Source organism: Arvicanthis niloticus, chromosome 8 (genome assembly GCF_011762505.2).
Source record: "Arvicanthis niloticus isolate mArvNil1 chromosome 8, mArvNil1.pat.X, whole genome shotgun sequence".
Classification (NCBI taxonomy): domain Eukaryota; kingdom Metazoa; phylum Chordata; class Mammalia; order Rodentia; family Muridae; genus Arvicanthis; species Arvicanthis niloticus.
In genome coordinates this window covers 75,265,761-75,288,305 of record NC_047665.1, presented here as the reverse complement: position 1 = coordinate 75,288,305, position 22,545 = coordinate 75,265,761, and the positions used below count along the sequence as shown (strand labels likewise).

General features: G+C 38.7%; 2 protein-coding genes across 3 annotated transcripts in view; one reads left to right on the top strand and one right to left on the bottom strand.

Moving 5' to 3' along the window:
- The window catches only part of Mastl (microtubule associated serine/threonine kinase like), a 37,295-nt gene extending 31,967 nt beyond the window's left edge, over positions 1 to 5,328 (bottom strand). Inside the window, exons 1-2 of the mRNA XM_034509637.2 lie at positions 4,963 to 5,328; positions 302 to 439 (exon numbers count right to left, since the gene is read on the bottom strand). Coding sequence (XP_034365528.1) covers positions 302 to 439; positions 4,963 to 5,145 — 321 coding nt within the window. The 5' untranslated portion in view covers positions 5,146 to 5,328. The remainder of the gene's footprint in view (positions 1 to 301; positions 440 to 4,962) is intronic.
- Positions 5,329 to 5,600: 272 nt separating this feature from the next.
- The window catches only part of Yme1l1 (YME1 like 1 ATPase), a 35,645-nt gene continuing 18,700 nt past the window's right edge, over positions 5,601 to 22,545 (top strand). The window contains exons 1-6 of one of the 2 annotated variants that reach the window (XM_034509771.2): positions 5,601 to 6,139; positions 9,825 to 9,956; positions 12,131 to 12,293; positions 13,838 to 13,936; positions 17,186 to 17,295; positions 21,702 to 21,852. In XM_034509771.2, the coding sequence (XP_034365662.1) occupies positions 6,107 to 6,139; positions 9,825 to 9,956; positions 12,131 to 12,293; positions 13,838 to 13,936; positions 17,186 to 17,295; positions 21,702 to 21,852 (688 nt within the window). In that variant the 5' untranslated portion in view covers positions 5,601 to 6,106. The remainder of the gene's footprint in view (positions 6,140 to 9,824; positions 9,957 to 12,130; positions 12,294 to 13,837; positions 13,937 to 17,185; positions 17,296 to 21,701; positions 21,853 to 22,545) is intronic. The other variant, XM_076939656.1, reaches the window with a different exon arrangement.

Below are 22,545 nucleotides of genomic sequence, written 5' to 3'. Positions count from 1 at the left end.
CAGTTTCTAGAGCAACAATCTACCTTGTAGTTTGGATTTGCCACCTACCAACAGTTACTGGTCAGATTCCTTAAAAACGGATCCCTCTCTCTGTGTCTCTATGTGTGTGTGTGTGTGTGTGTGTGTGTGTGTGTGTGTGTGTATAAAACCACATCCTATTGATTCTTTTTCTCATTAAAACAACATGTAAGTCACCAAAGCAGGAATTCATATGTATGTATGCTCAACACAAATACTGTGCTCTAGATCACTGGGTTCAGTGACTATTGAGTCAACAGAGAGTACAAAGCTGTTTACTCACCAAGTAGACATTGCTTGCTGACTGCAGTGAGTAATACAGATGCACAACAAAAGGGCTTTTGCTCAGTGCCAGGGCATCTCTCTCAGCTTGTACCTGATGAGTCATATTTTTATTGATCATGTCTGCCTTTTTGACAACCTGTAATAGATAACATGACAAGAGACACATTTACTCTCATTAAAACGTGTTCAGAAGTTTCAAAGTTGACATCATAAACACCCCAAGAAAGAGAAAATATACAGATGTCATTTAGATCTGACATCAGGAAACTTTTTTTCAGGAAAAATATTTCAGATAGGGAAACATGTTAAAAAAAAAACGTTGCTTTCAAGATAACACTGCTTGTGTTGGGCAAAATACCAGGTACTTGAGAAAGAAAATGAATTAGCGACTGACTGATCTGTATGTTTGTATGAAAGCTTTATTGTAACAAAGTAAAAAGATAATAATGTTCCTAATAAGCCCATCCAATAACAGTTAGCTAGTTAAATGAATACCAATATATGTTTACATGTAAACACATATATTTTAGCTTCTCATTCTTAGGAATAGAATAAAAATGTCAGGGGCTGGAAAGATGGTCCACTGGGTAAGAGTGTATATTACTCTGCCAGAAGATCCAAGGTCTTCTCAGCACCCACATCAGGAGACTAACACCTGCCTGTGACTCCAGTTCCAAGAGATCTAGAACACCTTGACCTTCACACATGTGGCACACACTCACATACATATAATTACTCATTGATAGAAGGGAATAGAGTAAAAATGTTGGGGGCTGGATTCAGACTGCTGAATGCTTAAAATAACTTGTTGCTCTCATGGAGGACCTGAATTTAGTTCCCAGCACCCATATGGTGTCTCACAACCATTTGTAACTCTAGTTCCAGGGAGATCCAACATCCTCTTAGAGCCTTTCTGTGTACCAGACATATACATGGTACACAAAATATTGTCAGGCAAAATGCTCATACATATAAAGAAATCTACCCCATTTTTATGGTTGGAAGTCTGTTTATTTCATGAATGATGAAAACTGGTAAGGATAGTTAGCACAAGACTGTAATATCAGATTTTGGGAGGCTGAGGCAAGCTTGGACCACAGAACAAAATTTTAATCTTAAAAAATACCAACAAATCAAATTCTGCTTTAGAGAAAAATCTGAACTATATCCCCATCCTTATGTATCTGAGGCTGGCTTTAAATTTGTTATATAGCTGAGGCTGTGCTCAAACCCTCAATTCTATGATATCCACCTCACAAGTGTTGGGAATACAGGTGTGCGCCATCATATCTGGCCCAACTGCAGCTTTTAAGTTTCAAGGTAAACTGGCTTAGAAACAAAACAATATGTTAAAATTAGTGCATTAAACGACATAGTAACACGGGGATTATATAATTCTCAAAGAATTAGTGAAAATATACTTGAAAAAAAATACTAGGATCCTTCCCCTCACCTCTTGCCACCTACAACAAGCAGGAGAGCTGGTTCCAAGGCAATGAGAGCCTTGGGGAGTACAACAGAGCTGGCCCTGGTGGTGTAGGGAGGGTGAGATAGCCCAGAAGGCATGAGAGTGGACTCTGTTCTTTTGCCAGTCTGGGCATTGGATAAGCTACCTGCTACCCAGGACAGTGCTGGAGAGTTTGCCTTGGTGGTGTGGGTGTAGGAGAGCTGCTGGGCTGACCAGCTACACACGCCACCACCCAGATCTGGATTTTGAGTTGGCTCACCCCAACATCTACCCCATCTATGAACTGCTGTAGCATGTGAAGAGACTGGTCTTACAGATTCAAAGCTGCAGGACGTCCATGACACAGGGCAACAACAGGATATCTGAGAGGGGTCCTGGTGAGGATCCAGAATTGATAGTGTAGCAGAAGCCAGAGGCCTCGAAATGAACATTTGCAAGTAAAGAAGTGTGGACAAAAAGGTGTACTGTGGGACACACTGCGGCTTCCACAATGAGATTTTGTTTGTTTGTTTTCTTTTGGAGGGTGGGTGCAATGATGGAAGGCGGGTAGAAAGGGATGGGGAGAGGAATATGGAAATGGTGTGCATGATGTGAAACTCATAAAGAACCAATAAAAAATACCGGAATGCTTATTACTACTATAAAAAAAAGGCACTCATTAAAGTATTTAATAAAATGATAAATACATGACACAATTTAGCTTCACCTCCTTTCCTTAAGAAAACCAAGGCAAAGGCTAAGGATGTGGACCAGTGGTAGACTTCTAACCTGACAGTGGTAAGGCCCTAGGTCTCTCTTTTCCAGCATTGAAGAGAGATTAACAAATCAAGCCAACAACATGATTCTACCTGTTATCTTACTGGCAGAAGCTCTATGAAGCTTGTGAGGTGGCACCATGCCAAGGTACCCAAAATATTTACAGGAGAGATTCATTGGTGTTTTTATATCAACAATTAATGACTGCTTGAGGTGTTAGAGAAAGAAAAGCAAGTATTCTGGCAACATATAAAGTAAGTAACAGCCTGGCGGTGGTGGCGCACGCCTTTAATCCCAGCACTTGGGAGGCAGAGGCAGGTGGATTTCTGAGTTCGAGGCCAGCCTGGTCTACAAAGTGAGTTCCAGGATAGCCAGGACTACACAGAGAAACCCTGTCTCGAAAAACAAAAACAAAAACAAAAAAAAAACAAAAACAAAAAACCAAAAAAAAAAAAAAAAAATAAAATAAAAAATAAAGTAAGTAACAATTTCAATGAGTTGAGTTTGGAAGATCAGAGGTTTCCTGAGAATTAGATAAACCTCAAAACAAAACAATGAGTGAAAAGCAGAGAAAGGTGGAACAAAAGCAGTTAAGAAAGAACCAGAATAAACTTAAGTCCTGAAGTGTGACAATAAGTCATGGTTTTGAGGGACCAGTAGGCTGCCTGGATGTTGCTTTAACATAGGTTATGTGGAAGATAAAGTAGAGATCATGGGCCAAAAATTGGAATATGACTGACTTTTTAAGGCGTCTGGATTTTGGCCTGCAAACCATAGCCTAAAGAATGGATTAAAAGTAAAGTTAATGGTTCTAGTTAGGGAACTACTCCAACCAACTAAGTGTAGAAATTAAGGTCTGATGACCCTTAAGCCACCAGGCAAATGAAGAAGAAGAAAGATCATACACTGTAAGATTTCATTTACAGAGATAAAGTGAGTTGGTGCATAGGGATGTTGGTACATGCCTGTAATCTCTGCACTTGGAAGGTGGAGTCAGAAGTATTAGTAGTTTAAGGCCAGTCATGCTCACCTACGTCATATGTCTGAGGCTATTTGGGACTGTCAAAGAGAGAGACAGAGAGAGGAGGGTTAGTAGTTACCTGCTGACATATTAAGGGAAGAGGTACTGTGAATAGGCAGAAAGACACATTTGGGCTATAGAACTATTCCTTAAAACTGGTTTTCAATGATTGTTATACAACTATTTAATTTACTAAATATCATCACTGAACTGCGCTTTTATGAATAAGTAGGTGGGGAGAAATGAGGGCCTGAACTTAGTTATTCACTTGTGAATGAAAAAAGCAAAATAAAACAAAGATAAAGACAAACAAACATGAGAACGTTTTCCAGAGGGAGAACAGGAACAGTCAAAGGATATATGATGCGTAGATGAAATACAAGAGTCCCTCAAGTTTCTAGCCTGAAGGGTAGGGGTGACATTGGCATTTAGGTAGTCAGGTAAAGGGGCTGCTTATGCTGACTCCTTTGTGCTTATTATAGCCTCCTCTGTCATTTTCACTCATTACCACAGCGTTGGGAATGATGAGAGGCAAGGGTGGATAGAACAATTTTAAGTGCACACTGACTGTTTTTACGATCACAAATAGATAAGAAACACTTGATTTAGCACACATTTCTTTCTACTTGCTCTATAAATGAATTTATAGCTCACATATCACTATGGAAACCGTGAAAAGCAAAACTGAGGTTTAATGAGATCTTTTGGTTTTACAGCACTTGCTCCTGCTTGGTAATCTATTATCAAAGAGATGGGATCAAAACATAATCAGAAAGTGACTATTACAAACTTAATCAAAGTATCAAACTTAATTCAGGTGAAGCTCAAGTTAGTAAAAGAGCAAAACAAACCCACTAGTGATCCAGGTGATACATAAAATAAATAATACTACAATTAAAAATTTTCACAACATAAATCTCATCACAGAAAAACAATATAATGCAGCTTTTTTCCTGGTAAGAGTGGTATTTGAAATCAGTGTCTACAAACCAATCTTGTTTGTGATAACAAGATTTCGGCTGTTCTATATGTCAAAGAAGGAAAACAGAACCAACAAGTATTTCAGGCCTTTTGGATTTTTGAAACATGACTCATGAATCACGAGTGGCTTCAAGTGTCTGCTTTCAGCCGTAGTTTTCTCATTTGTTTATCACTGGCCAGGACACAATTGGGTAAGTTTTGCTATTTTCACTGGGTAATGATTCTCAGGATACAGAGAAGGGCAGGGCAAGGGAAACGACGGACACCTGCTCACTGCAGTCTGCCCAAACGCCAACAGTCAACAAGTAGGACTGTGCAGACTTCTGTAAGCCGGGCATTTCAGACTAGTGCTCCAGCAGCCCCAGAGCTTGTTCAACCACGTAAAAAGGAGGTCCGTGAGGGAGGACCATTTAAGAGCTTCTAGACTGCCTACCTTCACTGCGTACAACTTGCCGCCTTTCTGTCCCAGGTACACTTTCCCGAATGCACCACGGCTAATGGGCTTTACTATGGTGAACTCCTCAATGGAGGGTGGTCTTGGTACTGGGATCGTATTCACGCACTCCTCTATCGCCGCACCTCCTTCATTCTCCTCACTTCCCGAGGCGGACTCCATTGCTGTATAATTCGCAGCAACTCCCGCCAACTAGATTCAAAAGGTTTCGCCCACGCCAGACGCCTCCCGTGACGTCATCGCGCGCCTGCGCTCTGAGCCGGCATAGATGCGTGGGGTCTGCGGAGCGCTGGGCAAGGCCGGTAGCACTGCTGCGCGGGGTCTGCGGAGCTCTGGGCGGGGTCTGCGGAGCGCTGGGCGAGGCCGGCGGCGCTGCTGGGCGGGGTCTGCGGAGCGCTGGGCGAGGCCGGCGGCGCTGCTGGGCGGGGTCTGCGGAGCTCTGGGCGGGGTCTGCGGAGTGCTGGGTGGGGCTCAGCCGCTAGTATACAGGCTGTTTTTGTGACGATGGAGTGCATTCGCTGGCCAACGACCAAGGGGACTATTAAGACTTTAGTGTAGATTGTGTCTGGTGAGGCCCTTTCGAGTCCCAGTTAAGATCTGCAGTTCTCCCTCCTTCCGCGTGAGCTAGAAGCCAGGCCGACTGTTAAGTAAAGCCATGGCTAGGGATGAGGTGTGGAAGCTAGCGAAGTCGCAGAATGTGGAAAACCTGCGTGAGCAGGAAGCGCGGTGGACCCCCTACTGAATTCAGAAACAAATTAGGACCGACCAGAAGAACATCCAATTTATTGTGTGGGGAGGGGGGGAGTGTGGAAAAAAAAATCCTCAAAAAAGTGAAATAGTTCCCGGAAGAGGCGGAGTGCTGACGGATGGGGGGCGGGGTGAACGTGGAGGCAGTCACTTGCTCCGGAAGTACTGTTTCCATAGCCTCTTGGTCTTCCGGGGCAGACGTCGTCGTAGCAGCTGTCGGGAAGGGAAGCCATTTTTTGCTTCTGGGAGGAGTAAGAGAGAACCTGGAAGAAAAGCGGAAGGAAATAAAGAGAAGATAAAAGGGCTCAGCCCCTTTCCTCTGAGCTGAAGATAGGAAGCAGTTTCGGCTGGCGGGTAAGGTCCCGAGGGCCCAGAGATGTTCTCCCTGTCGAGCACTGTGCAGCCTCAGGTGAGCCCAGCATTCAGCCGTTTTCCTGCGGCCCTTTTGCGACTGTTTTCCGGATGCTGTAGTACAATCGGTGTTTCTGAAGCTAATTACTGAGGGAAGCTGAGGGAAGCGACAAACCCAGAGTGAGTCGCGGGCTGAAGAGTAGATCAGGTGACAGTGCTGAGAGTATGACCTGACGGTAACCCTGGTGGACATCACATAGCTTATCCAGTGGCTTGCACAGAATTTCTGTTGAGAATTCAGGCATTGTTTGGTGTTGGACAGTCTGAGATAGGAATTTGTAAGGTCTGCGAGAGAGGTAAAGAAGACAGTGTTCTTTCTATCCACCTCTTTCAGATCTCCTATTTTTTCTTTCAAGCCGAATTTAGTTCAAATATACTCTAATAATTTGAACAGCATCGCAGTTTCTTTCTTTCTGGCCAGAATTAATTTGTGTATATTTATGAATCATTCTATTTTTACTATTAATTTTTTTGTTTTGTTTTTCGAGACAGGGTTTGTCTTTATAGCCCTGGCTGTCCTGGAACTCACTCTGTAGACCAGGATGGACTCGAACTCAGAAATCTGCCTGCCTCTGCCTCCCAAGTGCTGGGATTAAAGGCGTGCGCCACCACTGCCCGGCCTATTAAATTTCAAAACTTGATTTAAATTTTTTTTAATCAGGATCCAAATTGTGTTAATTTTTTCTTTGTTTCATTAAAAATTGTTTTCTTTTTTGGGGGAGGTGATAACACTGTTTAATTAATTATATTTTATTTTTTGAGGCAAGGTCTCACTCTCTTTTTGCTGTCCTGGCCCTCACTATGTCCAGGCTGGCCTCCGAAGTGTTGGGATCATGGCTCCCATCACTATCACACCAGATGCACCCTCAACTTCTTGTCTTGAGAATATGATTATTCCTTGGCAGGCAGAGAGTCTAGAGATGTTACATAGTGATAACTTGTTTTAAAAGACCCCCACCCCCCCATCCCACTCTTTAATTCTTACTACCTGTCCTTTTTGTGCTCCTGTGGTATTGGTGGACTAATGGAGAATGGAATTGCTTAGGTACTTCTTAGGCAGCAAGAGAACAAAGCATACGTGGATTTCTCCTAGTTATTGGAACTAAAGATGAACAATAATCAGGAATTTCAGGCAGACAGAAAAATATAAGTAAAAAATCCTGTGGGGGAACAAAAGTCAGGCCAGTGTGGCAAGAGCAGAGTGATTAACCGGAGCAGTGTCAGAGAAGTCTGAGGCAGTTAGGGAGTTCTATTCATTTGATTTCTGTGTCTAGGTTTTCATTTGGAGGCTTGCTCTGGCTTCTTGTGTGGAGAATATGAGAGGGCAAAAGTGTAAGTGTTCTAGATTTAAGGATGCTTTTGCCCTGACACAGGAAAGGCAGTCAGTAATTATGGAAAAGAAATCACTATGTCTAGTGTGGCATCTCTTAATTCCAGACTTCATGGCGGGGGTGGGGTGGGGGGTGCGACAAGAGGATTAGGAATTGGCAGCCAACCCATCTCAGAAAAATTAAAGTAGAAAAGAAGCAATGGAATTCCACTCAGTGTAAGTGTGGGAGATGGTGGAAAGTGATGTTTCTGTGTTGGTCAGCTTGATACAGGAAAATTCTGTTTTCTAAGATGACAGTGTCTGGGGAAGTTTTAGTAATTAAAAAAGTCTGGTAGAGCCCTGCAGTGGTGGCTCACGCCTTTAATCCCAGCACTTGGGAGGCAGTGGCAGGTGGATATCTGAGTTCGAGGCCAGCCTTGTCTACAGAGTGAGTTCCAGGACAGCCAGGGCTACACAGAGAAACCCTGTCTCGAAAAACAAAAACAAACAAAAACAAAAAAAGAAAAAAGAAAAAAGTCTGATAGAGACTGTGGAATATAATATTAATTTATATGAAGAAAGCATGATGAATAGTATACCGCCATAGGGTAGACAACATAACATGGTAGAGGAGCAAAAGAGCAAGGGATACACTCTCGGGGTGTAAGGACTGGGCTTCCATGGCTTCCATGTTTGCTTGTTGTGGGTTTTGTACAATCCTATGTAGCAAGGAGCAGTTGCCTTGTAGTGCTGTGCTGTCGTTCCTAGTTAATCACTTCCTACCTCTTACTGCTGTTACAGTGGAAACTGAATTAAGCGTGAATTTTAAAGGGACTCAGCCTTCAAATCACAGCAAGAAGTATAACACTGGCTAATTTTAATGTCAGGGATTGAATTAAATTATTAGACTTGGTTTATAATTGGAGCCCATTATTTTATTCACTCAACAAAAATGCCTATTTAGCATTCTCTGTACACTTGTGTGGGGATGCAACATTGAATACTAAAATAGAAAAAGTCCTGCCATATGGAGTTTATCCTTTAGTTGGATAATATGCTATGACAAAAGAAATACTTAATTTTTGTTTTTTTCCTTGTGCCAAGCTTCTGTTATATTCTTAAAATTTCTTGAGCTATGAAGCTTATGGTTTCATAAGCTCCAAGGATTACATTTGTGCTTGTCCTAGCAAGGTAACTTGAATTTGCAAATAGTCCCAGAATGGGACTCGTCAGACCAGATAATTTCATCATACTGTAATTCCCACTACTGGAGGCAATAATTGAGTGAGCTGCTGGGTGGTGAATTCCTATGCAGAAGGATTTTACATCATAACTCCGTAGAGGATGTCCTCCACTACAGTGTCTTTTCCAGGATTTGCCCTATGTACTTCTTCTCATATGTTCTTATAGACTGGTAAATTAAGTAAAGTGTTTTCATGTGTTCTTTCTAACACAGGGAATGAAGGGGCATGGATGAAGTGTGAGGAAATATAAAAATCAGACTGTAGAGATTTTCAAGTTCTACAGGTGTTAGAGTTTAAGCAGAAGCATGAGCTAGCAGACTTTAGTTATTATTACTTTTATCTCTTGCTGGTAGTGTGTTACAGCTGGGTAAGGACAGAAACAGGAGATTAGATGGTGGGATTCAGAACAACATGGTGGCAATGGGGAAGTTCAAAAATCAGAAAATTCTTGGTGTGAGCTTTTGCTTTTAATGTTTGTGAAGTCTTTCTGTGGAAGTGCCTTTTATTTTGCCACTTCCCTAATAGTCATTTTCTCCAACTTTCCCTTTCTTTTAAAATTATGTTGGAAAAAATTGTCATATTAGTGTGCATCATTTGTCAAATTATTTCTATAGAATAAATTTCTAGAAAGCAGACTTTAGAGAATGAAAGTATATGTATTTCAAATTAATTAATTTTTGTGACAGCCAGTGTAGTCTCCTAGCTGGCCTTGAACTCTATGTAGACCAAGCTAGCATCGAATTCAGAGATCAGCCTTGTCTTCCTCCCTATTGCTGTGGTAAAAAGTATGTACACCATGCCTGGTTTCTAACATATCCAAGGTAGGATCATGAAAGAACAAACCAGTTTTCTTCCTGTCACAGTAAATGGATATGGACAATTCTTTTTGCGTGTGTGTGTGTTTATGTCTATGCCAGTCTCTGGTGTATGTGCATGTGCTTGGGTATGGTGCTGAAGCTCAAAGAGAGATCATCACTTACACTGAGCATGGAGCTATTTCCAAGCCTATCCATAATTTTGACATCTGATGTATTTTTAACTTTTAATAGGTCTAAATTCTGACTAGAAAAAAGAGACTTTTGTTTAAAAAAACAGACTGCTTAATTTGAACTTCTATTTTTTTTTTCTAGGTTACAGTTCCTCTCAGTCATCTCATCAATGCCTTCCATTCACCAAAAAATATCTCTGTTTCTGTCAATACATCTGTTTCTCCAAAACAGCATCGAGATACAGTTCCTGAGCATGAAGCTCCCAGTAGTGAGGTAATAGTTAATCTAAATCTGAACTATATGAGAAAGCCTTTTGGTATGGTGAATTTTAATCGTATATTTATTTGGTCAAATATTTTTACTTAAGCATTTATTCCAATGTTTTTTGCTTTCAGCTAATCTTTGTAATTAAAGGCAGCTAATTCTGGCTTTTGTTGTTTGCTGTATGTAGTAAGAATATTAGTTTATTTGGTTATCGTTTTTAAAACATATGATATTTGCTATGTACCTCCGTATTACTCCTTGTTGATACCAATTAGTGTTTTATAAAAAGAGTATTAAATTTTTTTTTAGTTATTTTTATTCTTTGTGTATAAACCTTTGCCTATATGTATATCTGTGTAACACTCTGGTGTCCATGGAGGTTAAATTAGGATGTCAGATTCCCTGGAACTAGTTACCAGATGATTTTTAAGCCACCACATGGGAACTAGAATCGAATCCTGGTCCTTTGTAACAACAGAAAAAGTGCTCTTACCCATTGAGCCATTTTTCTAACCCCCTTTCTTCCTTTTAAAAATAAAATCTAAAAATTGACATTTTCTTAGTTGTATATAATGTTTTGTCATTTTTATTTCACTTCCTCTGAGTTCTTCTAACAACTGTGTCCCCATCCCACCCTTCCCAACTCCCAGTTTTCATGTCTTTGTTGGTATGTGGTTTGGCATGCTTCATTGTTAGTGACCCACTAGGGTATCTTGTATGAGTAGTGGGTTACTTCTGGAACATAAGTAACATACTAGTGGCTATCTGTATCACTTAGGGAAGTGATAGGCTTCCCACAGCAGTCCTCAGTTGTCAGTAGCTCCTTGGGGGAAGAGACTGAGAATTCTCAGGTTAGTGACAGTCATTACCTAAGTCTTAAGGAAGTCAGCAGCGCAGTGACACCATCATTGTCTACTGCCTTATAGATAGATTAAATGGAGATGATGACATGGCTGGAGTCCCAGCATACACTCTATCTCCAACAACCAACTCAAAAACAAAACAATGAAAATAATAGAGCATACGTACTTGAAAGTAAGATCTGTAAGCCAGGAAACTATACGTTCAGCATTTTTATAATCATGAAGTCAGTGATACGCAGTGTGCATGCATTCAGCAAGACGTGAACTAAGAGCCTTTTCTATTTACAAATTTTATTAATAAGATAGTTAAAAGCTCAGAGTATTCTTCCTTCCTTCCTTCCTTTTTTTTTTTTTTTTTTTTTTTTTTCTTCAATACAGGGTATCCCTGGCTGTCCTGGAACTCACTCTGTAGACCAGGCTAACCTTGAACTCAGAGATTTGCCTGCCTCTCCTGAGTGTACTTTTTATTGAAGAAAAAAGTGAGAAGGTTTTCAAAACTTAACCTGTAAATACTGGCTGTTCTTAATTTGGGATTAGGACTGGTGGCAGAGACAATAGAGGAAAGAAGCTCGCTTGAGGTGGTGATGGTCATCATGGCTCAGGTCTTGAATTCAGGGACCTTCTGCTAGGATTGCATGTGTGCCCCGAGGTGCCTGGCATGACAACACATATTTTGAGTACATGGGAAGTTTTTCTTGTCATAGTTGTACTTTATTTTACCCTATTGCCCAGTTCCTCTTGCTCCTTTCTGTAGGTGCTCCATTGCTTTTCTTCTCTTGATAACCCTGCTTTCCAGTCATACAATTCAAGAAAGCCTCACTAATGAAAATACTATAAAGTTGAATTTATAAGTTAATAAGATTAATAACAGTAGTGAAAGAACAATTATATATTACAATGGAAGTTATATCAGTATGATCTGTCTCAACATAGTCTGTTTCACTGTACACTACTCAGCAAATAATTATTTTTATGAATGACAGATGGTTGTTAGGTTGGCACCAGATCACAGTGCTTTATATGAAGAGAAGGAAAACAGTGTAAAGCTTTTCACTTCATTGTGACTCAGAATGCTAAACTTAACTGGTTCTTTTGGTTTCAGTGTTGTCATTTATTTAAGGGCACTATTATGGAATTTTGGGGTGGGTAGTCAAATGTCATGACTAAACCTAGTAAAACTATAACAAAATGTTTGTATTTACTTATTTTTAGGAATTAAAAAAATCAATACATGTTTATATTTAAAAAATCCTTTTCATGTTTGATAAGTATCCTTTAAATATTTGGTTAATGTTAATTTAACTGACTTGTCTTTTTTAGCCTGTGCTTAATTTAAGGGACCTTGGATTATCTGAACTGAAAATTGGACAGATTGACAAACTGGTAGAAAATTTACTTCCTGGATTTTATAAAGACAAAAGAGTTTCTTCCTGTTGGCATACATCCCATATCTCTGCACAGTCCTTTTTTGAAAATAAATATGGTATGTTACTTATTGTCTTTTCTAACTAAAATAATGATATAATAGGTGTAGTTTATTAGCATTTACTATGGGCCAGTTCTTTTTTTGAGTTTTTTAAAAAAAGATTTATAACTCTTCTTACTGCTATAATTTAAATTTATAAAAAAAATTAAAGTACAAAGAATTTATCCTTTGCTTCCTGTAATATTGACATCAGAGTTTGCTCTCGCTTTGTAAGCCTTCTACCACTGAGCTGAATTCACTCCATGGGATTGAATCCTTAACCTCACTTGTGCTAGGGAAGTGCTCTACTAGTGACTTACTTTCTTTTTTTTCTTTTTCTTTTTTTTTTTTTTTTTTTTGCCAGAGTTTTGACAAGTTACCCAGGCTGGCCTTGTTCTTCCTGTAGCCCTAGGAGATCTTGAAATTATGGTCTTCTTGCCTCAACCTTCTCAATATCTCAAATTATATTTAAGCCTGGGCCACATGTAATTTTTTTTTAAAGGTCATCAAAGTAGGTAGTAGTAGAGCCTTTATTTGTTTTTCAAAACAGGTTATGTCTGTATAGTCCTAGAACTCACTCTGTAGACCTCAAACTTCGAGGTTTAAACTGTAGGAGTCCAAGAATAAAAGATGAAAAGAATGAAAGAGTGAGAAAAAAGTGTATTTAAGGTTTGAGTGCTCAGACTAGGACACAGACGTCCTAAAGTGTTTGACCCAGATTACATCTTCTAATGTGTTTTTCTAGTCTGCATTTTCACAATTTAAAGTTCTTCATACTATGAGGCACTTACTTTACTTGGGCATGCAGAGATGTTAGGAATGATTTCTTAGTTGCACACTTTGGAATTTTTTGAAAAATGCCATAAGTCTCCCTGGACATGCAGACAAATAGTAATCACTGAGGAGTTGGGACTGAGAGTATAGTTCAGTGATCCTGTAAGGTTGTAAGCCTGGCTATTGAAGGAACCTTTTTCATGCTTTACAACACTACCTACTTTTTGGTTTTGGTTTTTGAGACAGGATTTCCTTATGTAGCCTGGCTGTCCTGGAACTCACTATGTAGCCAGGGCTGGCCTTGAATTCATAGCTTCACCTGCCTCTAACTCAAGAGCTTTGGCATTAAAGGTACTCACCAACATACCTGGCTTTCCTCTAGATACTTTAAGTCATATTAGAAGCTGTGTTTGCACTGCTCTACGACATCATTAGAGCTTTGAAATGGTCCCTAAGCTATGACACCTCTGTATTACTCTATCCTAGTAATAAAGAGGCTCTTTTTATATCTACTGATTTTAATTTAGCTTCATGGGCAGATAAAATCATGTGCCAGAGAGAAATAGTAATCGCACCATAAGTGATAGTGAAATGAGGATCTGTGAGCTATAAAGACGTTATGTTAATATGTCAGATGTCTTTTTAAAAGTAAAGTTAGACTATGGAAAATTACTATGTAAAACTCATTATGATTTTTGTAGTATTTATAAATTTATATTTTATACAACTTTAACGTGCTTTTGTTTTTCACTTGACAATTAGACAGTAACCTTGCAATTTCTTTCCAGGTCACTTAGATATGTTCAGTACATTACGTTCCTCTAGCTTGTACAGGCAACATCCAAAAACTCTACAAAGCATTTGTTCAGATCTTCAGTATTTTCCAGGTACAGAACAACTGCATTTATTTTGAAAAACATAGTTATATATAAGACTTGTTTTTGTTAGTGGTGGTAACTGAAATATTTATTCCTTGTATAGTAGACTTAAAAGTATGGTATTATTCATTTGATTAGTTGTATATTTTTTGATGTAGAGGTTTCACTACACTAGACTGCTGGGAACTTGTAGTCTTCCTCAGTCTCTTATATGTTAGAAGTTACAGGTATATGCCACCATGGTTAGCTTTCTTTGTAAACTTTTGAGGAAAAAAGTATTTCTTACTTTATATGTGTGTATATTCCACCTGCATGTATGTCTGTGTACTATGTGTGCCTGTTTTCCCCTGAGGCCTAAAGAAGGAAACTCTACAAGCCACTATGTGGTTATTTGGAATTGAACCCAGGTCCTCTGGAAGAGCAATCTATGCCTCTTAGCCCTTTGTCTAAACCTCTTTATAATCTCTCAGCTACAAAATAAATAGAAGCCAAGCTGTGTAAGTGCTAAGTACCAAGGTAAATCAGACCTGGGAAACTCATCTATACCTTTTTCAAAATAATTGGCTAAGCATATTTGTTTACCCTCACTGGAGAGAACATCAGAATGTTTTCATTAACATCCCAGAAATAAATGGAGTTTATTATTTAAAATAAATAAATGGAGTTTAATTAAAGCTGTAAAGTAGATGATACCAGATTTTTAGCATTGTTTGCTACTTTCATGCAATTTAGGATATAACAGTGATTCTCAACCTGGGGGGTAGCGGGGAGGGTTGAATGATTCTTTCCTGGGTAGAATAGTAGATATCCTGCATATCAGGTATGTGCATATAATTTATAACAGTAGTAAACTTAATACTGAATGAAATGGACTTATGATTGGGGGTCACCACATCACGAGCAGCTATATTAAAGAGTCAGCAACCGGAAGGTTGAGAACCACTGGGATAAGAGTGTCATAAATGATATGAATGATTTTATTTCTACAACATAGAGAAAATGCCAAGCTTAGAGTCAATAAGGATGGGCTTTGGAATTTGTCCTAGTTTGGGTTTTGTTACCTTGATGAAACACTGGCCAAAAGCCATTTGGGGAGGAAATGGTTTATTTGATCACAAATCCTAATCCATCACTGAGGGAAGTCAGAGCAGAAACAGGAACTAAAGCAGAGACCATGAAGAAGTCCCATGGTTTCTTAGCTGTCTTTTTCATGCAACTCGGTATCACTTAGCCAGTGGGGTTAGCATCCTTCATGGGCAGGACCCTCCCACATCAGTCATTAAGACTTGCCTCCAATCCAGTCTTTTTTTTTTTTGTTGTTTTGTTTTTTTGTTTTTTTCAAGACAGGGTTTCTCTGTGTAGCCCTGGCTGTCCTGAAACTCACTCTGTAGACCAGGCTGGCCTCGAACTCAGAGATCCGCCTGCCTCTGCCTCCCAAGTGCTGGGATTAAAGGCGTGCGACACCACCGCCCGGCTCCAGTCCAATCTTATGAAGGCATTTCCTTATTTGAGGTTCTCTAGTTCCGAATGACCCTAGTTTATGCCACATTTATAAAAAACTAACTAGTACAAGATTGTAGATGAAATAAACACTTGAAAGATTGCCAGGAATGGGCCAATCATAGAGCAAATGTAGGAATTAACTTTTAGGCTACAGTCAGCAACAAACACCTTTCCTTATAGGCACTGCATTTGTATATGTATTTTGGGGAATCTATTTTTTGGGAGCTCTGGTTTGAACCTTGATGCTAAAGAAGAAAGGCAAGTTTACTTTGGTTTTGAATTGTGTGTACACTTGTCTTCGTTCACATAATTCGTGATTTATAGTTTCAGTACATTATTGCTTTGTTAGTATTGAGGAAACATTTGCTATTGGTACCGGCTACTCTATTCTTATTTACAAATAGAAATGGGAGCCATCTATGATGATACACATCTTTAATCGTAGCACTTGAGAGACAAGGCAGGACCAACCTGAGCTATATATAAAGACTGTATTAAAATGAAAAGTACTGGATACTAGGACTCTCCACATTTGAGGAAAGTACTTACAGAATGAAAAAGAAGGAACGAAATTCAGTTAAGTCCAGTAATCCTATGAAGAAATGGCTAGTGGTGAAGACAAAAGGGTAATTAAGGCAGATGATACGTATGTTAAGAATTTATGGAATTCTGAAGTCAAGTTAATTATCAAACAGTAGAACTAAAATATAAGAATACCTGAGTACTGAAGACTTCAGTTTGCAAGTACTATCTAATGGCTGGGGAAGTCAGTACTGAAATTAGAAAGTAGTTTTTTAGATCACAAATTTCACTTTTAGGAATTTAGTCTTCATATGTTGAAAAAGCATGAAATTGTAGTATTATGTTTGGCAGTGAAATGAGGAGCTGGAATTAGAGCTTAGTGTAGAGGACATGTTTAGTGTGCTCAGCCTGTGACTTCAGCCCTTAGCACCAAAAAGCAAACAAAAATGCAACACTCTCAAAACAGTCTTTAGTGTAAGTTAAAAAATTATAAATGACCATTAAATGTACTCTGTTATATTCTGAAATATTTCTATGCAGTTGAGCAAACTGTATTTCTAGAATGTTTTGTTTGACACCATGTCTCACTATGTAGCCTAAGGGACTTTATGATCTTGAGCTCATGGTTTTCTTGTCTCATCTTCCTGGGTGCTGGGATTATAGGCACATGCTAGTTTACTCCACTTAGAATATTTTTTTTGCAGAAATGTGTGTAGCCCTGTGTGTGCTCTTGGCATTAAAAAGGCTAGAAGATTGTGAACTCCAGTCTAGCAAATAAGTAAAAGAATAATGTGTATGCACAAGCATTTAAGAGTAGTTACAGAAGTATTAAGAATGATTACTTTGGGAAATTGATTTTAAATGTAAGAAATTGATATGTAGTTTGATTTTTTTTTTTAATACTAGAAACAACTATCAAAGAAAATTTAAACTTAATTGTTTATATTTAATCAATTTCAATAATTTAGTTTTTGTTTTTGGAAAGTGTCACAGTTTGCTACTGCCTTGTTTTCTGTGTTATATTATAAATCCTCTTTTTACTTTTTCTCCTGTCAACATGAAATAAAATGTTCAAAGTTGTTTGAAAAATGTAAAGCATATGGAAATGTTAACAGAATTAGCTGTTTCTAGAACTTAGATACTAATTAGGACTTACAGTTATGGGTCAGACTTTGCACTCGATCATTTTCTTCTGTATTACAGCTACAAAGTAACTGGCACTGTTTTGTTCAGTTTTCATACAGTCTCGGGGTTTCAAAACTTTGAAATCAAGGACACGACGTTTGCAGTCTACCTCTGAAAGATTAGCAGAAGCACAGAATATAGCACCATCATTTGTGAAGGTAATTACCTCTTTGTGGTTTAGAATGTAATAATTTTCAACTATTGAGACCAAAAACTTCATTTTTTCTAGTTGGAGCCCCACCCCTTTTCTTTACATCACTGATAATTAATTGTGCTTATAAATCCTTAAACATAATTCTCTACTTTATTCTTGAGAATTTTATACATCTATTCAATGAAATATCATATCTACCTCCTATTCTTCAGCTTCCTGTATGTTTTCCCCTCAACATGTATGCCTCCCTATTTTGTATTTTTAAAGTTAAAATTTTTTTTTTTTTTATATTATAACCTACTTAGTCCAGTTGGTGCTGCTCACACATGCATCTGTGTGGGGTTATTCACTGGAACATAGGAATTCTCCCAATGGCCACATCCTTAGGAAAAACTACTTACAGTAAGTGGTGGTCCTTGAAATTCTCTACCACATCTATGTCAAAAGTTTGGTTAGCTTGATCTTGTGCAGGTAATCTTTGTTGCTGTGAGTTCACGAAGATTATAACTGTATTATACCCAAAAGACAGTCTTTACAGCATTCCTTCCTGTGCGATAGCTCTTAAATTCTTCCTGCCTCTTCCTCCATATTCCCTGAGTCTTGTTGGAGGAGGGATATTTGATATAGATGTCCTGTTTAGGGCTGAACACTTATTCTCTTATTCTTAGTACTTTTACTAGTTTTGTATCTCTTCCTTGATTGCTGCACAGTGCAAAAAGAAGTGGTCTGACAAAGGTTGAAAGCAGGCCGGGTCTATGGTTATAAACATATAAATATTTAGAAGCCACTTGCAAGCATCATGAGTTGGCAAAAATATAAATAGCAGATTTTACCCTAGTATCTATGACCATTCCAGCCATGGGCTTTTTGATCAGGATTACAGTACCAGGCATGGAATTCCCTTTAGTGGAACAGTCTCCAATTCTTTCAGAAAGAGGTTAGGTACCTCAGTAGCAGTCATACCTTTATTGTACTAGTAGGCTTTTCTTGCTTGGCTAGTCAGTATTGGATCATGCAGTGTGTAAAGCTGGTTAAGATCACTGATAGTTTTCTCTCCCAGCAACCTGCAGTGCACCCTTCAGCACTATGAAAGGTAGCACATAGGGAGGAAGATTCTCAGTCAGTTTGGGGTTGATTTTCTATGGACTGTATGTAACCAACATGTATGGTGTCTTTAGCAATTGAGGTTTACTGTGTAGGCTTGGTGGGTAACAAGGATAATGGCAGTAGCCATTGTTGTTTTGATGATCCCAAGGGCCTCCCTTACCAATGACATCTTGAAAGGTCTCCTTCCTTGTATTATGACTTGATTGCTTATATATTTTGAGAACCACATTGTCTATCTTGCAGGATAATTCCATTTGAACGATTTTTTTTTTAAGTTGTATTTTGAAATTAGCATACTATTGGTTTGTATAAGACTTTTGTCTACATCCTTAGTTTTGGTTAACCCCCATCTACCTGCCCATATCTGCTTAAGCTTTAACCTCCACTACTCTTCCCTCTTCTCTCATTTCACAAGTGGTCTATTGTGCCTTCACATGTTTTAAAATTAGGGTGTGAGATACAGCTTTCCATATACTTACACTTTTTTTTTTTTTTGCGTTAGCTCTCCTTTTATTTCCAGGTTTCCCCCATACCCATTAAAGCTTTTCTGCTGCCAATATTTCACCTCTTTTTAGCTATAATATTACTCTTCCTTAAGGTGTAGATGTTGTTCTCCATCTCCCTTCCTCCCAAAAGGCCACTATCTAGTTTCTTGCCTTTCCACTTAGGCTCCAAGTTAAATACACAAACCAAAAGATTTGAAGTTAGAATCTGCATGTAAGAGAGATCATGGCATTTGTTTTTCTGGGCTTCTTACCATAGTATAGTTTTTTTCCTATTTCATACATTTACCTGCATATCTCTCTCTCCTTCCCTCCCTCCTTTCTCCCCCACTACCCTCCAACATGGTTTTCCTACATAGCCCTGAGTATCCTGGAATTCACTATGTAGATCAGGGTGGCCTCAAACTCAGATGGGATTCATCCGACTCTGCTGGGATTAAAGGTGTGCAGCACCATGACCAGTCCATATTATTTTAATCCGTCCATTACCATGTAGGCTGATTCCACTTCCTTACTATTAAAAGTAGAATAGTAATGTGTATGTCTCTATAGTAGCATATAAAGTACATTGGATATATGCCCATGGTATAGCTTAACTGTGTGGCTGTTCTATTTTCAGTTTTAGAGAAGTCTCTAGATTGAGCCACTCCAGAGTGGCTGTACTAGTTTACACTTTGACCAACAGTGTATAAGGGTTCCCCTTCCCATCTACCTACACCAGCATTTATTTTTGCATTTGTTTTTATCTGTGTTCCTCAAATTTGAAAGTAGTTTTAATTTTCCTTTTCTTTCTTTCTTTTTTTTAATAGAACCTCCATCTTAGGAGGCTTTCTTTCTTTCTTTTTTTTTAATTATAAAGATTTATTTATTTATTTTGTGTATGTGGGCACATTGTTACTGTCTTTAGACACACCAGAAGAGGGCATAGGATCCCAGTACAGATGGTTATGAGCCACCATGTGGTTGCTAGGAATTGAACTCAGGACCTCTGGAAGAGCAGTCAGTGCTCTTTACCACTGAGCCATCTCTCCAGCCCAATTTTCCTTTTTTGAAGGCTAAGTATGCGGAATGCTTTCTAAAATGTTTACTAGCCATTTATATATCCTTTGAAAAATTTCTGTACAGTTCTATTGCCCAGTTTTTAACTGGTGGCTTTTCTTATGGTTAGTATTTTGTGTTCTTTTGTATGTTCTAGACAGTAACTCTGTCACATGCATTGCTGGTAGGTCTCTCCTATTCTGTGGGCTATGTCTTCACTTGCTTGATAGTCTCTCTTGCTGCACTGAAATGTTTTGAGATCTTACTTGTTTGTTATTCTTACTTCCTATGCTACTGAAGTCTTATTCAGAACTGTGATATGTCTGCTAAGTGGAAGCATTATGCCTCATTTCTTTCTCCAAGTTTCAGGGTATTAGGTCTTCAAGTTCTTGAACCATTTGGGCTTGAATTATGTTCAGGGTTAGAAATAGAATTTATTTATTTATTATGCATTTTGGAGTCCATATTTCCCAGTACTGTTCATTGAAAAGGCTGTCCTTTCTTCAGTGTGCACTCATAAGTAACTAAGTAACTTTGGTGGGAAGTGGTGGTCCTAGGGATTGAACCTAGGCATTATATATTCTAGCCAAGTGCTTGTCACTGATCTACACCACTAATCTGAAATGCTTGTCTTTTTGTTTTATGTGTCTTGTTTTTTTGAGCAAGGTCTTAGTCAGGTTATTCTAAATCTCACTATGTAGCCTAGTTTTGTCTCCAACTCAAGGTGATCCTTCTGCTTCAGGTTCTTAAAGCTGGGATTATAAGTGTGACCCACTTTGCCCAGCTAACATTTCTTAAAACTTTCCCTTCATCTTTTTGCACTGCCATTCATAGATAAGCACAACATTTTATTGGGCGGGTTACTCTAAGTACTCATTAATCCTTTGTTTCTACTCTTGGTCCTTTCAGTCCTGCTTCCAACTCACTGTTGTTTCTCATTAATTGCATTACTTCACTTTATTACCCAACACAGCCTCATATAACAGAGTGTTTTATTGCACCTTATTTACCATTTTTCTGTTCTCATCTTGAATGTGGTCATAAATACCCTTATTCTCGTGACATTACATTTTACCAGATTATTTACAGTTTTTGGACATTATTTCACATTGTTCTTTCGAATTGCTCATGATGTCTGTTTCCTGTGTATATTTTTGGTGTGTGTGTGTGTCAGTTTTTTTTCGGCCCAGGCTGTCCTTGAACTCAGTCCATCTTAAGTCCTACAATTACAGACCTGTAACATGATGCCTTTGGCTATATGACTTTTAAGGGAGGGGGCAAGGAAGTTGGAGAGATGGTTTCATGTAGCACATGACTCTTTGTGTACCTAAGGGTTACCTTTAATTTTCAGTTCTCCTGCTTTTACCTCTTATGTTCTGGCACTGCATACTTGTGCTACCAAGTCCAGTTTATGTGGTTCTTTGAATCAACCTGAAGGCCTCATGTATGCTCAGCAAATACCGTCTACTAATCTACATCTTCAACCTTCTCTGTGTGGTTTTAATGTCCCATTCTCTTGATATTTTGTTTACAAGCCTTGCTTTTAATGGCTGAGCCATCTCTCTAGCCCCAGGGTCCCATTCTCAGTAGGAAATTCTGTTTTCCATAGCTAGCAGTTACTAGATTGCCATTCCTATTGCTTTAGCAGAGTATCAAAATTATTTGTAAAGTATGCCTATTTGTCCAGTAGATTGAAAATCTCTAGACACTGCCTTCTTTCTTTGTATTGTTCTGACATTGTTTTATTTTCTTAACTTTTTAGGGGTTTCTTTTGCGAGACAGAGGAACAGATCTTGAGAGTTTGGACAAACTTATGAAAACTAAAAACATACCTGAAGCTCACCAAGATGCATTTAAAACTGGTTTTGCAGAGGGTTTTCTCAAAGCTCAAGCTCTTACACAGAAGACCAATGGTATGATGAAAAGACACTTCGCCCTCTGCTTAAAGTGTTACAAAAACTTTTCTTAATTTTAAACCAGTTATCACACTGTGTGTGATGTGAGTGAAGCTGGGCGGCTTGTGCCACAGCGCACGTGTGGAGATCCCATGGCTTTGGATGGCAGTTCTTTCCTTTGCTTTCCATCTTTTCTCTATGGATTCTAGCACTCAAACTCAGGTCGCAAGGCTTGCACAGCAAGCTTTTACCTGCTGAACAATTTCACTGTCCTGTAGAAAAAAGTAAATCAGTCTCAATATTGGTCATGATTCACAGTAAAGCTTAAGATTGCTTAAGCTCTGTGGGAATGGAAATAAAAATAAAGGATAGAATTGAATATTTTCTTAAATATAAAAGCCAGATTCTGATAAATGTTGTATGTTTATTTTTATGCAGAGTTTGAGGATTTGTGCATATATATGCATTTATTTTTATGCTAAGTTGGAGGGACTGGGCTTTAAAGGGAGTAGGAGGGACAAACATTTAAGTATTTTTGCATGCAGAATCGAAGGTGAACTGTATGAGATATGTGTATATGAATAATATGAAAGTAGAAGGACAACTGTTGTAGGGGAAGGAAGGTGATAGCAAAGAACACACACACACACACACACACACAAATACAATAAAAACCTTAGTCTTGTGCTAACTGAAGATTGTCTCATACCA